We start from the raw sequence: 17,168 nt of genomic DNA on the forward strand, positions 1-17,168 counted from the left end.
AACATCCGCTGATAAGAACGCGCGGAAAGAGCCTCGTGGCAAAAATTTCCCGCTTTAATACCCCAAAATACAACAACCTGTTTAGCCAAGCTAGATCAAACAGTCTTATATTATAGATGGTTATAAGGATACACAATCTAACCAAGGAGTGCAACTTTGACTTGTAAATTTTTTGTATAACAAGAATAATAGTATACTGTACTAAACTGTATATCAGTAAATTCGGTAATCAGTTTTGTCAGGGTTATGATAATAACATTGTGAATAAATAAATAAAAAAAATCTATTTTTTTGGTAATCAACACTCTTTCCGCCTTCATAAAAATTAGCCTAAATTGCTAATTAGTACCCCACAATAAGGGAACCTATTTTGCCAGACTTTAAAACAGTAAAGCTGAGTAGGAGCATTCCTGTATGCTGCGCATGCACTCTAAGCCTTGTTCGTAAGTTATTAGCGGTTTCAAATCAAAAGATAAAAAGTTCTCACCGCGCTCGCGGCGTTGATTTAAATTTGTTGTGGTACACGCACATATAGTATCTTCCACCTTACAGTTACTATTTGCAAGGGAAAATGTTAGCATTTAGTCACGGAAACGTTGCCTCGTTCAGGTCTTTTGGCTGCCTGGTTTTCATTTCCATGTTACGTCTTGCATTTCATACAGGTTGGTATGCATCATTGTTTCCAATTCAGTAAATGGCTCCCGTTCTCTTGTCAAAAGAATTCGGATTTCCCAGAATTTGAGTTATTAGGGGCTTAAATATCTACACCATCTGAAATATGGGAAATAGTGGGGGCTATTTTGGCGATAAAAGATTGTGTTGAACGGAGAATTGGGAATGCAATTTCTTTCACGCCACCCACGGGAATCATCCCAACTGTGGCAACAGACTGAACTCACTGGCTAGGCGAGGTCACACGTACAAGTGAGTTAAATCAAGTTTAGCTCTTTTTAATCAGTACCATTTTGCAACCGATCTGTGTATACCTTCCAAATAGCTGTCTATGGACCTACGTGAGTAATGATACCAACAATGCAGGATTTCAGATTATGAATTTCTTCCTGCATGAAAAGGCACTTACAAATTTCTTTCATCTGGAATTTTGAGACCCTGAGGCATGAGGCGGGATTGTGTCCCACATCTCCATGTCGTTTTTGTCAATCAACCTCCACTTTGCATCATAGTTTAATTACACGATACATTCATGCTAAGCTGCGTTGTACTTATATTAATCAGAACAGGGACTCTGGTACTTATAAGTATAGGATATAATTCATATGTAAAATTGTGTTATGGTTCAGTTCTATCTTAAAAGACAATTTCCTTTGTTTTAAATTCATTAAATACGTTACCATGCCCTCAAGCAAAGGAAAAAAAACTGAAACCGAAGATAAAAAGGAACCTTATATATTACATATATCACCATGTGTTTCCTTCCCCCACTTGACTTTTTTATCAACTTGCTTACTTTATTTTTGTGACGCTATATTTAGAATTTTTTTACAGCCATCAGAAATCCTAAAAAAGCCGAATGCATAAATTTTACAGGATATGAAATTTAAACAATTATCCCTGCAAAAAATGAGACTGGCGTTGAAAACTGTAAAAGCATTATTATACCGATTTATTTTGCCTCAATAAGCTACAATTTCTGAAATCCATTTGTTCCCTTTCCGGAATTCATTCCGACTGAACGGGCCCTTGTTTCTTTCGTATATTTAATTACATTTGCACATGTCATTATTCATTTGATAAGATAAATGGCCTTGAATGGCTTTAAATTCCTCAATTTAGCTAATTTATCTGAGTTTTCTCTTTTTTCTCCTCAGTGTTCTACCTGTAGTCTCTGAACTATTCCGACTAAACCTAATTTGGACCCGCAACAAAACGAATTGGCAGCGCGAAGTCAATAAGCTTTGAAATGCAACACTAACTGAACTATATCGTGTTATATGCGGGTCAGTGTTTGGGTACGAAAAATTATTCAGGTGGCTATGTTTTACAAGACCAGGATTAAGAGTGCTAGCCGAACTTTGCGTCTAGCTCCCAATAAATGTCCCCTAAAAATACTGCCCCGGCCCCCGGGGGGCGGCACTTGGGTATTTTTTGGGTGGGTATGTGCCGCCCAGGACTCCAAATTGGCACCACCCCGTTCTAAAAAAAATTTCCCCTAAAATTGATACCCCGTTCTAGAAATGGGCCAACTTTTTATACCCCGTTCTAGAATTCGCCCTAACACTGATATCCCGTTCTAGAAATGGGCCAATTTTTTATACTTCGTTCTAGGGTGCAACAAGAGTATAACAGTTTGCTTGTTAACGCATTGAACCGTATTTTTAAAAGCAATCTGTCCTTGAATAATTTCAAATCGCTGCTTACGAAACTGGAGCTTTCATGCGTTCGAAATATTATATCCCGTTCTAGAAAACGCACTCTGAAATGGAAAAGGAGCTTCAAAATCACGACCCCGTTGGGCGGCACATACCCGTATAGGTAATGTATGGGAGTACCCCTCGGGCCCCAGCCTCCTCTTTCCAAGCAAAAGATGAATTGCGTTGCTGAAAGTATACCGTCAAAAGAAGATGAACTAGGTCTTGATAAAGTGCGAAAGAATATACCTCAAGTAGCTTTTTAAATAAGATGACGATACAGAAACAGTAGAAAAGGATATTCTGGAATTGCCCCCCGGGGGGGTACTCGATATATCCTTGGGTGGGGAGGTGCGGCCCGGTGATTACAAAACTGCATGGTTGATAGCGGAGCCAGTAAGTTTGTACAAACACACACATTTGTTTTTTCTTTCACATGGCGGACAAGCCATGCTCTCGTTTTTGCTATTTTATGATACGGTTTGTTATCTCTCAAAATAAAACGCTGAGACCGAACTTTCAATAAGGAAATAAACGCCTCCTTTGGATACAGCTATTTCGAGAAAGGTTGTCGGAAAAACTGTGCCCGCGACAATCCCGAAAGGTAATATGGGATATGATCAATGCCCTTTTCCTGACACTGTAGCTGTCGAACCTGCTTTTGTTGCTTTCTTTTAGCACTCGTAAACATACGTCCATGGCTTCTCGTGCCATTCTTTGAAATTTTTTTGGAAAACAGTGAACTCGAAATCACCCACAATACCTTTTGGGATTGTCGCGTGCACTTTTTCCGACAACCTTTCTTGAAATAGCTGTATTCACCTTAGCTCCTATCTCGAATCAGAAATTCGAATACTTATTTGTCGCTTATAGTAATCCAATTATCTAGCTGAAACATGGATCTTGGAATAGCCTGCGTAGCAAGCGTTTTCGTGCGATTTCAGAGCAATAACTGAAGCTATGCAAAGTCATTTGCATATATTAATAAAATGTCCTGAGGATATGTAAATTATGAATATAAAGGGCCACGTTGGGCCCACCCCTTGCACTCTACTATAGGCCCCCTCCAGACTCTTCGTCTGGTTTGGGCTTGTCCCAAGCCAGAACAATTCCCCATACCTATACTGTTGCTCGCGGGAACGGGACAATTAGTTTGTTAAAACAGAGTCCCTCAGGGAGAAGTGTGTTTTATATCGTTTAACAAATTTAGAGGATAAATATCTTGGAACAAGATAATTTAAATCTTTGTTCACCATTAAGGCTTTTTGTATTTGACACTGAGTGCTCAAGTCTTTCCAATTAAGTTGCCTAGATAAGCGGTCGGCATTAGCATCACATGTAGAAAAGGTTAGAACACGAGCAGCACGGTTCTGAAGCTTCTGTAGCCTGTCAAATAAAGTTTTATCACAATTACCCCAGACAATAATAACAATAACAATAACAATAATCGAATCGATATTTAATCAGAGCGTTGTATATACACTGACAATGGAGAGTAGGTGTTGGAACCCCGGGTGGGGGGGGGGGGGGGGGGGGGGACTCCGCATACGTGGTTGTATTTTGCTTCTTTGTTGATTTGTTAGTTTGTTTTCTTTGGTGGGGAACCGTTTAGACTAATTAACTTCTCAACGCGCTAAAATGTAGAATGTAATCTTACAGCCTCGACGTGGAATTGCTCGTTGCATGTTAAGCTCAATTCATCTGCAATTCGTTAAAAATGATCAGAACAACAAAACAAATGTAAACAATACAGTTTGTATAGCAACTCAAATTAAAAGAAGATCTACTGCGTATATCCGCCTCATTCAACATCAGTTAACAAGGAAGTCTTTGATGATTTCGGTGGGAACTGCAACGGAGACTATGTTAGTGATGAAAAAGGGCAAGGTTCTGTCGTCACTATACCGGATAGGTATAAAAAGGGAGTATCCGGCATAGTATAAATGGCAGCTGTAACAAGTCGCTCACAGACATATCGAACATCGTGCTAGAACGGTTGGCTGAGAGAGTTTGGTACACTAAATCCCAATCCTCACTCTGAATATTCACCTCGCCTCTTCTCTTATTTTTTCACTACGTTCCCAACACCTGTTACATACATATATACATAATCTTTAATTAAACACAATAATTTTTAAAGCAATAAAAGCTTGTGGGGTCGTGTGTTTAAAAATTAAGGTGGCTCCGTAATGAATACAAGAGCATTTAGCTGTGACAAATTTTCCGCCACAACTTTTTCGATTTTAACGCGATGGCTGCGAAACTTTGCAAAGAACAACAGATATCATTCGGCAATAATACGAAATATTCCGATTTCATTGATAGTAAATATTTCTTGAGAAATTTGCGCTTAAAAGGACCCTAATGTTCAAAGAAAATCGCGTCTAGTAAAAAATTTTGCTGATATTTTTTACTGAAATTTCTGGTATCGGCTTTAATTGATATAATAAATATGCCAGAGGAATTTTAGAAAAATCGTTGGAGCAGAAGTCCGTAACTAAAAGTTGCTCAAAATTCAGCTGTAAAATTGTTTTGGAATTTCAAAAATAAACTACTATCAGGAAGAAGGAGACACCAGTTTCAATTTTCGGGACAAGTAAATTCAGTGTTTGCTAATTCTGAAAACAGAAGCCGATTGCCTATCGTGTTATTCTTTAGAAGGTACTTTTCAGTTTTAGAAGCACTATGAATTGCTCCAAACTTTGCTCTGACGTCGAATAAATTGTTCCTCGACATTTTTAAAATATCCCTTAGCAGTTTTGGTTCAAACTCCTGCTACATACATTTTGATGTATTGCAATGCATCCTCAACGGCTTTTCCTGCTGTACGTTGTTTCCAATTCAGGAAAAAGGTATTGGGATTATAAGCTACCTTGTATCGAAGCTCAGATAGAACTGTCGAGCACCTTTGTTTATGACCAGAAAATGAGCACGAGCGGCAGCTCTGCGAGGAATTCGCACCTCAGCCAGGGGGGACGAATGACAATGATGCCCATGTCTGTGAACCGATCTGTAAAAACATGTATTGCAGAGCAAAACATAATAATCAAGAAAAAAATACCCATTCATTGAAGGAAGGAGTGACAAAAATTTCAGAGCTGTAAATTTATTCACGGGCAGTATTTTTGCGATAATTTTATATTGCACTGTGATGTTATTCGGTTCACAGACATGGTCATCATTGTCGTTCGTCCCCCCTGGGTGAGGTGCAAATTCCTCGCCGAACTGCCGCTCGTGCTCATTTTGTAGTCATAAACAAAGGTGCTGGACAGTTCTATCTGAGCTCTGATAAGAGGTAGCGTCCAATCTCAATACTTTTTTCCTAAGTTGGAAGCAACAAACAGCAGTAGACGTCGCTTTGCAATACATCAAAATGTATGCAGCAGGAGTTTGAGCCAAAACTGCCAAGGGATATTTTAAACTGTCGAAGAACAAGTAATTCTACTTCCGAGCAAGGTTTGGAGCAATTTATAGGGCTTCTAAAACTAAAAAGTACCTTTTAAAGAATAGCACGATAGGAAATCGGCTTTTGTTTTAAGAATTAGTAAACGTTGAATTTACTTCTCCCGAAAATTCAAACTGGTGTCTCCTTCTTCCTGATAGTAATTTATTTTTGAAATTCCAAAACAATTTCGCAGCTGAATTTTGTGCGACTTTTATTTACGGACTTATGCTCCAACGATTTTTCTGAAATTCCTCTGGCATATTTATTATATCAATTAAAGCCGATACCAGAAATTTCAGTAAAAAATATCAGCAAAATTTTTTACTAGACGCGATTTTCTTTGAACATTAGGGTCCTTTTAAGCGCAAATTTCTCAAGAAATATTTACCATCAATGAAATCGGAATATTTCGTATCATTGCCGAAGGACATCTCTTGTTCTTTGCAAAGTTTCGCAGCCATCGCGTTAAAATCGAAAAAGTTATGACGGAAAATTTGTCACAGCAAAATGCTTTGATATTAATTACGGAGCCACCTTAAACTAACCTAATCTATATCAAAACATATATACAAATTATGTATATTATAGGGACACAGTGATCAGTAATATATAATTAGCTCAGGGTCTGAGCTTGACGATGAGACCAACCAAGACGGCAAGTCTCCTATGAAAATTCTCACCGCTGGGGATATTCTAGGCCTTTTTGAGAAATGTTTTCCAAAATTCGGCTACATGTACATTATAGGCGATCAAAGGACTGCGATGGTTCACGATTTTTCCGTGGAGCGTTCATACGCGAAAAAAATTTTGTTTTCAATTCAGAAGCTAATTCCTTGTTGTTTCGTGAATTCTTGCCTTGACTAAAACAACATCAGTGTATGATGCCTCCGAAATTAAGAAAACCAAATAATTTATTAATGTTTAATTTATTACTGATATGATCATGACGAAAATAGTTCCGATCAACAACAACAGTAAGTTTTACTTGCATTACTATAACAAAGTACTACAGTATTGTCAAAGCTACTTGAATTATTGATTCCTTTTAAATATAATAATCATTGCTTATTTTCAACCATCAGTAGGATTAATTATTACGATCATTTGCTGATAAGACTGAGTGTCAAATCAGCCATTGCAAAGCTATCTTTTAAGAAGCCCATTACTTTACCAAAGAACAATAACCAACCAAAAAACATACATGGGCTGGGATAGTGACTTCCACTCGGATAGTAGGTTGGGTGCCTGGCCTGTAGTAGGTTTGTCAAGAGTTCATGAAGAGGTTTGTGTTAGTTAATGAATGTTTGGATCAATTTAGGCTTCTGGGAAACTGCCTACCTACCCCTCCCCTAAGCTAACATTAACACTTACTTCTCGCTTAGGGCAAAAAGATGACTTAGGGGAGGGGTAGGTGGGCAGTTTCCCAGAAACCGAAATTTCAAATGTTTGATGAAATAAAGAATTTCCCTTTTTACTCTTTCCTTTTTTACGCCATAGATGTGTCACCCACAGGGAACCTAGACTGTGAAATAAGTGCACAGAAATGCCAACCGCCTTTTCAGACGATAACAGTAACGCCCAAAGACTCTAAAGTGACTTTGAACTGCTCGATTAAGAATGGGGGAAAAGTACAAGACATGACCTGGCAGGACCTTGAAAAACACCTGAATGCCACTAAGGCCGGTCTGTTCTTACAACAAAACGATTCAAAGAATATAAGTCAGCCACGTGAATGTTTTTCTATAAAATACGCCAGTGAGTATGTTCTTCTTTTGCCTTGTCTATATTAAATTGATGGGGAGAAAAATATCATAATGCGTCCATCAGTTTTTGTGTGTGCCTTATTTTTTAAATGGATTAAAACGAATCCTATGAATGCCTAGTAACAGGTTTTAGGCAGATTCAAGCTCAGCTGAGGCAAAATTTACGGTTGGATTGAGCGTAAAAACGGTTGAAGTTATAGCCAGCTAAATCTCCTCACTTGAACATCGTTCACCGCTGAACTCTAGTTGCTCATGCCATGCTCGAGGGGAAAGGGACATGACAAACAACAAACAAAGGAATCATTTTCAAAGATGTTAGCTTTTTGTTTGGCTTGACTCATTGCGCAGGGCCTCGCTCTCCAGCATGGCAGGTTTGTGCCACAAAAGTGACTTACTGCAAAGGGCCTATTTAAAATGAACAAGGCATGGAGTAAAACATGGTTGGTTGGAAGGTGTCGGTGAGAGAGATGACTGTAGGTATCTTAAAAATCGTGAGCTAAGCAATGACGACGACGACGGCAGTGAAAATGTCGCTAAAAAATTAAATTTGCCTCATTTCAAATGTTGTCGCGTCTATTTGGAGCTGCTTAATTTGTCAAATGTAGGCGATTTCTCTTGGAGTTGAATTCTTAAGGACTTTAATCAGTATCAGAAAGAAAAACGAGAATTCGTCGTCGTATGTTTACTTTCTTTATAAAACGTCGTATTAGGAGGTTTCACTTGATAGTCGTGCAGTCAACGTCAAAGTAATGTACTAAGAAGCTTGACGCACGTGCAGCAAGTGTTGTTTTCATGGTTCAGATTTTCACTTTTCAGATTTTGATTTTTTTTTTGCACTAATTCAAGAGGTTGCTATAAAAATTACAAATATATTACAAAAACAAGAATCGAAGAAGAAAACCAGCAAATTACATAAATCCTGATCAAAGGTGAAATGTGCGCAGTGGCTAAAGGAGCTTAGGCTTTCGAGTTGGTCACTTAAGCTCCCTAGTTTAAATGTTTGGGTGCATGACTTACGAGCTTTGAAATTAAGACGACGAATTCCTTCTCAGTTCCAGTTCAGAGAGTATCTAAGACAAGTTCTCCCGTTGACTACTATCCTGACACGAGAGAAATGAAACTGAAGTGTACCTTCAAGGGATGGCCTCGTCCTCGTGTAGTTTGGTACAATCCAGATAACAAACAAATCATCAACGGATCTGAAGGTTTTCACATCTCAGAGCAGCTGGATGGAAAGGATACCTTACGTTCCCTTCTCCGTAATGCTAATATCCAAGAAAAACAAGCAGGGGCTTACAAATGCACTGGAATGAACAACATTACCGGCTGGTCGACTAAAAAATCAGGATATATTGACCTGGATTATCGCTGTGAGTCATTTAATTTCTTATTTCTAATACTACACACGGATGCGCAAAACTACCTCCTTTGAAGCAGGTTCATAAAAACATAATACCATGTTTCTCCTGTAAGCAATGGAAAGTATCCCATTTAGACTAAGAGGGACAGCTCCTTCTCTTTTCATCTAGACGGAATTAAATATTGGGTGTTTCATATTTCAAATAACAGATTAACTTATTCCTAACTGAATTTAAACAAATATAACTGACAATTTCGTGCCACCTTCCTCCTCCATTCAGACTAAATGGACGCTGGAATTTTTATTTGTTTACCCCTCGGGTCACAAGGGATAAGTAAATAAGTAAATGAGTAAAGAAATAAATAACGATTTAGTGGCGCTATCTCATCCACAAAGTGGTTCTTTGTCTGCCATTCTGGCTCAAATTTACCCTGCGCAGCTGGCGGGATTAACGTGGAAATGATGTGTTGTTTTGGTGGCAATGGCGAAATAAGGGTGAGAAGCAACAAAACTCAACTCGGCCGGCCACATATGATGTTGCCTGAGGAATCAAGCAGAGGACAGTCATTAATGAGAGGGGAGTGTTCTCACCTGAAATACAGTAGAACCTCTATATAACGAAGTCCTCGGTGTATTTAACAATTATTCCACTTATTCCACGAGTGTGCGTTAGATATGAGATGGTAGGTAACCAACGAGGCGCGTAGCACCGAGTTGGCTATAATCATCTCATAACCAACAAGCGCGAGTACCGAGTGATAATTATTCTATTAAAAACGCCCAAAAAATATCGAGAATTCTTCCCGACTTTATTTGTAAACCAACCGATTTTCATCTTGTTTTTAATTTTGAACAGACGCGTACATTTACCATATTTGAAGAGCATGGTATAACGGCTCATATACCATGATGGCTAAGCCAATCAGAGATCTAGAATTGCATTTTCCAATGACTCAATTTTTAATAATAAGCGATATTCTCCTCCCCAGAAATATTACAGTCAAACCCCACAAATCCCGACACTGAAGGGGCCGTACTGAGAAAGAGTCCGTATCAACGGGGTGACCTTATTAAGCGGGTAGAAAATGAAAGGGCTTTCTTTCCCCAGGGACAAAGCAAACTGTCCGTAACAATGAGATGTCTGTATTGAACGGGTTTCCATACTGGAGCGGGGTTTGACTGTACAATAAATAAAAGTAACCTCGATATAACAATTTAAACCTCTTTATAGTGAACATATTTTGCTAGTCCTTTGGGTCTTCGTTCAGCTGTTCGTTACATCAAGATTCCAATGCAAAGGTTTATGTGGTTGTTAGGGACTGTTCGTTATTTATGCCTAAGGGGGGGTCGGTGATTTTCAAACAATTCAGGCATATGAAAAATTTACCCCTCCCCGGAAGTGGGTATTTTAAAAAACTACCCCCCCCCCCCCCCCCGTTTATGTGACAGGCCCAAAATGTGACCCCCTACCCCCACCCCCCTCCCCTCAGGACGCGACGTGCCTCCGATTGCGAAATTGCGTACAACACGTGTTCTGGCCGGTTGCCGATAAACCAAAATCCATTGCAAGGCAGGAGCCCATCAAATGGAGCCTCCATCTCCATTAATTTCTTGAGTCAACCCTTTCCCGAGTAGATTTATAAATAGAACGGCTTGTTTCCCGCGAAAAGTGTCATATTTCCGTGAGTCTCGTATGTCACCGTGAAAAAAATGAAGTTGGATGAAGTCGAACTCAGAAGCCCGTCCTTCGACCGTTTTCCTTTTGTACTATACGTCCATTTTTACAATTTTACAGCCGCTGGGACCTGGGAGCCATGAAACAAAAGTTAATGAATTACCCGACTGAGACTGAGCATGAAGCGATGGGACAAAGGCAGCGAACTGAGGATCACGGAAAGGTTATCTTCTTATCTTTGCGAGTGTTTTTTTTTTTCCCGTCATACATCCCACATTGAAGCATGCACCTTGAAAACAGTCGACGATTAAGCGTTCTGTGGACGTGTTGGAACTTTTCGATGATCAGCGCCGAAAAAGTGGCAGGACCATTTGATTTTTGTCATCACCGTGGAGTGGATTTCGCCAGTTAAGCACCGCGTGCGATGACCTAAGTAGCAACTAAGGAGGAATGCTTCAGTTCCGAAATCTGAGAAATTGCAGTCTTTTCTTGTATCACCATGAGAGTTGCCTTATAAAACTGGCACTCGAAAAGTTGAACAGAAGACAACAGTTGCTCGACCGTCAAGCTAACTCAAAAGTAATTTGCTAACGGAGGAATTTGTGACATCGCGCTCACAAAGACCCTCTTATCTCAAGAAAAACAAAATGGATTGTATCTGCGCCAAAAGAATTATGACTGACTAACAGGACAATTCTCAGCAATTAATGTAGAAGTTTAGGCCAATTCTTTCCTTCGAATTCGCATCTGTAGATCACTTTTTTTGTGAGAAAACAATGGCTGGGCCCAGCGTTACAAAACATAGCAGGGAATCATCACACTCGCTGACGGACAAAACAACCACAGGGACTAAAAGTATTTATTCAGATAAACGCATTTCGGAAAAAAAAAACCTTAAAACACTAGAAATTTGATTAATATCGAGTCATTTAGCCGAAATAAGAACCTTAACGCTCAAAAAAATTGGCTAAAGAAAACGAATCCCGTCAGAACTACAGACTGCAGGTAGTAGTTAATCATTACGCATGTAACAGACCAGCTTCATGGCCTCTTAATGTGAGACAATCAACCAAAATTAAGATTAACATAGTCAGAGTTTAAAACTCTCCACAGTATAATCTAACCGCTAGAAAGAAAAGAAAGAAAATCTCAGAGGGATGAAAACGCTAAAGTCACGTTTCACTAGTTTACGATTGTGTTTGGCCTGTCAACACCGAATTTCCTGCTGTTTGTTGAAGTACAATAGCAGTGTCATTTCGTCGTTGTGATTGGCTCTTCCCACTGTCGGCGCGCGAAGTCTCCCCTGAGAACCGTTCTAATTATAAATCTACTCGGGAAAGGGTTGACTCCAAGGGCTTGTATGGGAGATGGAGGCTCCATTTGATGGGCTCCTGGCAAGGTCATTTGTGATCGTACAGTATGAGGGCTCTAAATGAGGAAAGCGAATTTGCAGCGCCGGTGTTAACTTGGGCCCAGAAAAGATCAGATTTAAGAGAGAAGTCAACAGTAGGAAAGCTTGTAAGGAGCTCATTGCAAGGATTGAACCACGAGGAGGTACTTCTGAAACTGGAGACAAAAATTATAAACAATGCTATTATTAAATATCAGATTGCATGTAAAGGGACCTAATAAGGTAATATATATTGGAATCTTTAAATAACGCTACTCCACGTCACGTTTTCTTGGCTTTTCAAACTATAAAGACCAGGCGCGTTGTATTAAAATAGAATTCTCGATACAGAGTTCAACTTTTTAAATATGTCTGCAAAACGGCTACACAAGTGTTGAAACAACAGTTTCTGAAAGCTTACCCCCCTCCCTTATTTGTATTTTAAAAAAACACCCCCCCTTTTTCATTGATTTTGAAAATTTTACCCCCCCCCCCACTCTAAACACCGGCCCCCCCCTAGGCATAAATAACGAACAGTCCCTTAAAAAGAGAAAACGAGACGCCGAATAGCTATTGAAATCAACCCTTAGTGGCGCAGGTCATATTGGTGGGAGGTAAGAGAAGTGGGATTCATCCGATCAACCGATCGTTAGAGCGTCTCTAAAGTCGGCGTGACGAGCCAAGTCGCAAAGGAGGAACCCAGTGGGATAAACAAAATCAACACGTAAAAACTCCAAAGCGTTGTGATTCCCCATATATTGTCACATATACTCAGGAGGGGAGGGTAAGAGTAAGAATGTTACCCTCTACGGTTGCACAAAAAAATGGTAACGATTTTCAAATAATATTTGCTCATCATATCTTCTTATCATCTAATACAGGTCTGTTGCCTGGAGCTCCGCATATTTCTTCTCCCCAGGTTTCGGTGACAGCCTACTCCAATGTCAGTTTAAAGTGCGAAGCAGGTGTTAGGCCAAGCGACTGTTATGACAATTCTCTACAGTGGTATTTTAACAACAGCTCAGGGGAATTAAAATCTGGTGAAAAGTATGATATACAAGAAAGGAAAACCAACACCCGATGCAAAACAGATTTCATTGTCACCATTATTAACGTTACTGAAGTAGACGAAGGAAAGTATAAATGTCAGTGGCTCTGCGAGAATGACTACCCCAGCTTTTCCAGGTCTTCAATTATCCAGTTGAAAGTATTTCATCCTTCAGAAGGTACTGATGCTCCTGTGATATCTAAAGGTCTTGTGTCACGAAATTTATCAAAGTTCAAAAAGTGGAAAACGCCACCAAATTGGGTGAAACATAAAAATAACCGCTCAAACCCCCCCCGGGCAGGAGGGGGGGTTACATGGGTAAATTTTTGTTGGGTATGTGTGGTAACATACAGTTCACTTACTTCTATATATGGCGACTGTTTTCTTAAATGTCCTTGAATGAGCATTAAATCGGTCAGGGTAGCAGTTAAACTGTTAACCCTTTGATCATTGCAGTACGGCGGTCGGTAAAAAACTTATAAAAACTCGAACAAAGAGCGTACTTTTGTGCTTCCTGTTGGGCGTTTACGGTTTTTCTACTTTTGTCAGCTAGATTAAATATAAAAATTCCTTGAATAGGTCTTTTACTACGTTAACACCGAGGTTTTTGAAAACCCAAATAGCCTAAAAGTTTTTCAAAAGTCTTTTTTTTATCTGTAACTTTTCAAATAATGTTTGGGGGACAATTAATGTGTTTGACATGAAGCAGTGATTTTGTCATTTTCAAGTGATTTCTTACCTTACGCTGAGTTCCATTGAGAATAGGGACATATTTGGCAAAATTATCAAAATGAACCAGCAAACCATGACGTCACAGCTCATTTGTTCCACTGAGAGGGTACTTCCTTTGTAAGCGAATTGTTTAAAACCATCTGGGTCCGAATCAGGCAAAGGTTTTGCGCCGTTTTGGTAAAGGGTCTGAACTTATACGTTCGTGCATGAGTTTTTGATATATTTGTTGTTGCTATTGTTTTAAGTCATCCGCCTTCAGGTCTGTGAATAGGATAGAAAAAGTCGTACTCTACCGAATCAGGTAGACAGCGAATACCATTAATCCTTGCACTTGAAATTTCCTTTTAAACGGATAGCGCAATAGAAGGGTAAAGTTTACTTCTGTTTTTGAAATAATTATAGCGTAAATTAGTATAGATAATAGCATAATTTGTAGTGATCTTTGGCATAAATACCACAAGTGATATTTCGAAATTCTTCTAGGTAATTTCACAAGCCTCAGGCGAGTGAAATTTGAGATAATTTTGAAATATAGTGGTATTTATGCCAAATATATCGTACAACTCATGCTATTATTTGTTTATACTACTACCCGCAAAAGGTTTTGTAATTTTCACATGTAGGTATTTCAAATTTAGCGGAAATACCACTGCTCTAAGCCAATCGAATTGCAGGAATTTCTCATGTAGGAGTATAATAGCTGAAATTTCTACTCTTGCGGCTATTTATTACAACTTAGGTGCCAGACAGCAACTCTGTCGCGATACCCATGCAGGGGACGGCGAATCGTAACACCCTCCTTTATCTGCAAAATCGTTTCACATGATACAATAGCCGAATCAGAATCCAGCATCTGGGTTGAGTAATCAGTATTAGGTTCTAGACCGCTTATATTTTAGGGCAGGTTTTACACATACGCAGTTGCATTAAAAGAATGACTAGCAAATGGTTCGTTTCGTGTTGTTGTTTAAGACCGGAATATTACAAGTTTGGGCGACGAGGATGGCGCTTGTAGGTCATGTTGGAGAGTATATATGTGGACAGTAAAGAAGATATTACAAGTTGTATCGAAAGAGTGGAATTGTATTTTGCGGCAAATTATGTCAAGACGGATTACAAAGTTGCTACGTTTATAGCGTTTATCGGAGCAGATGCATATGGCGTGCCGCGAAATTTGTTATCCCCTAAACGTCCAAAAGATAAGTCTTTTGTGCAATAGTACGAAAAGCTGACTGAACGATTTGGAAACCCAGCTCTACTTTTCAAAGTCACTGATCAATAAGTTCCTGGAGATATCAGCAGATCAGCATGAAAACAATTTGACAACTCGAGCAACATTGTTAGAACATTCATGGAGCAGGCTTTAGACCAGCAACTAATATGCAGCAGATTTTTGCAAAGCTACCTCCAAAAATTACAGTAAGGTGAAGCAGGCAAAAGTTAAAGCTACAGCCCAAATAAGTTGACCTTAGCGACCTAGATGAGTGGCTAAAACCGAGAGTCAAGTCGAAGTGATAGCCTTTGGTTGTTCCAGTAATATAGAGAATCCTGACAAGAGAAACCAAAGTCAAATTCAAAAAAATCGAAGTGGCTCAGGAGAAAGAACACGAGAAGACTCATGTAATGTTTTTTGAGCTAAGAAAAACATGTACTGACATTGTATGAAACCTGGAAGAATCAACTGTAAGTGAACGATGGTAATCAGTTATAAGAGAAGTTGGGTTTGTGCTTTAGATGCTACAGTAGAGGACATCGTCGGCTGAGACATTCCAATCCTCGCAAGAAGGCACAGGAGAGACGTCATCACCTGAAGTACCAACTAATCACACGATCTGTTGAGGTTCTGAAGACTTGAACCGGTAAGTGTACCACGCCCTGAAACGGTAGCGCTGCAGATGATACACACCATATTGATAATGAGTCTGGGTCGTCCTTCCTCAAGAGGAGATCGCTGATATATTTTACTGGGTTTGAACGCACTCTGTGTTGCTGCTTTTGGAGCGAAGTCGAATGTAACGGATAGCAAAACTGTAACTGCCCGCCAGCCTTGAGGGTATGAATTGGAGCAACAGGAAGCTATTATTTTTTGTGGAAATTTGTGAAATGAAAGCAATTGATTGGTCCGTCAATGCAAGAAATTAGATCCTAATCGCGACCTGGAGATCATGAAGCCAGTTCAACATATAGAAGTTGATTTAGAAGTGATCATTATGAGGAACTCATTTTACCACTTGAGTATCACAAAGGACATCTGGGGGAGCCTGTAAGGGTAAAGAAAACCACTCGCATAGACAATGGTTGGAAATGTCTCGTATGAAGCAAACGGGTGTCATGAGGCTTGCCATGTTTACACATATACAATGCGACCTTTACTCCAGAAATGAGGACCGATGAGCTAATGCAGAAGATGTGGGACGGAGACGTTGTGGGAATTGCTGATCAAAACAAGCGCTTGACAGCGGAGGAGGTGCTTGCTGCGCGCAAAGAGGCACAATCAAGGCGTTGTTTTGAGGGATTCTGAAGTGGCAATTCCATGGAAGGACGATGATACGCCGTTGCGTTCAAAGAGAAAGACTGCTCAAGACCGACTTATCTCTTGAGAAACACCTTCAGCCAAGGCTGGAGGTTGCTGAGAAATACTGCCTGGTGTTAGAAGCCAAGGTATAAAAGAATGAATCCAAGGGTTACATCCGAATTACATCCAGTTGGTACCCACCTCATTTTCATGTAGTGAGAGAAGACAAAGAAACTACGAAAGTGAAGATAGTCTACTATTCAGTAACCATATACGGAGGAATGAGCCATAATTGCATGTTGGCTGGACCAAAGCTGAGCAAGATGTTTTTTTATGCGCTATTGCGTTTCCGCAGTTATCTTGTGGCCCTTGTAGCAGATCTGACGGAAATTTTCTCACAAGTTACCATGGCAAGGAAAGACAGAGGGTACCACCCCTTCCTGTGGGGGTGGAGGTTACACCTCTCTAGACTTGCAGAAGTCTATGAAGCAATGAGCTTGATGTTCGATGACCGCGTCTCACTTTATCTTGCCCAGTACGTTGTGCGACAACATGCGGAAGATAACAGAAATGACCACCCGCTAACAATAGCCATAATCCTAGTACAGGTGTACGTGGGTGACATATGACTTCATTGAGCACTAACGATGAAGCGATTAAAGCTCGAGAATAGCTTAGGGAGCCACTTGGCAAGGCAGGCTTCAAAATGTGGTCTAGGTATAGTAACAGACTAGAACTACCTTGCATGAAAGCATAAGGAAAGCAATAAGATGCAGAGACGGATGTGTTAAACTTCAAGTTGAATCCCTTGCAGGATGTTGTCTATACCAAGCGAAGGTTCATAAAGAAATTTTCTATACTTTTTTACCCA

At 39.8% G+C, this 17,168-nt stretch overlaps 1 protein-coding gene across 1 annotated transcript in view; it reads left to right on the forward strand.

Annotated features, from left to right (window-relative positions):
• The first annotated feature begins 470 nt into the window (after nt 1–470).
• LOC140931034 (uncharacterized) overlaps nt 471–17,168 on the forward strand; it is an 81,529-nt gene continuing 64,831 nt past the window's right edge. The window contains exons 1-2 of the mRNA XM_073380775.1: nt 471–662; nt 7,312–7,569. Coding sequence (XP_073236876.1) covers nt 572–662; nt 7,312–7,569 — 349 coding nt within the window. The 5' untranslated portion in view covers nt 471–571. The remainder of the gene's footprint in view (nt 663–7,311; nt 7,570–17,168) is intronic.

The sequence above is a fragment of the Porites lutea genome, chromosome 3 (genome assembly GCF_958299795.1).
Source record: "Porites lutea chromosome 3, jaPorLute2.1, whole genome shotgun sequence".
Classification (NCBI taxonomy): Eukaryota; Metazoa; Cnidaria; class Anthozoa; order Scleractinia; family Poritidae; genus Porites; species Porites lutea.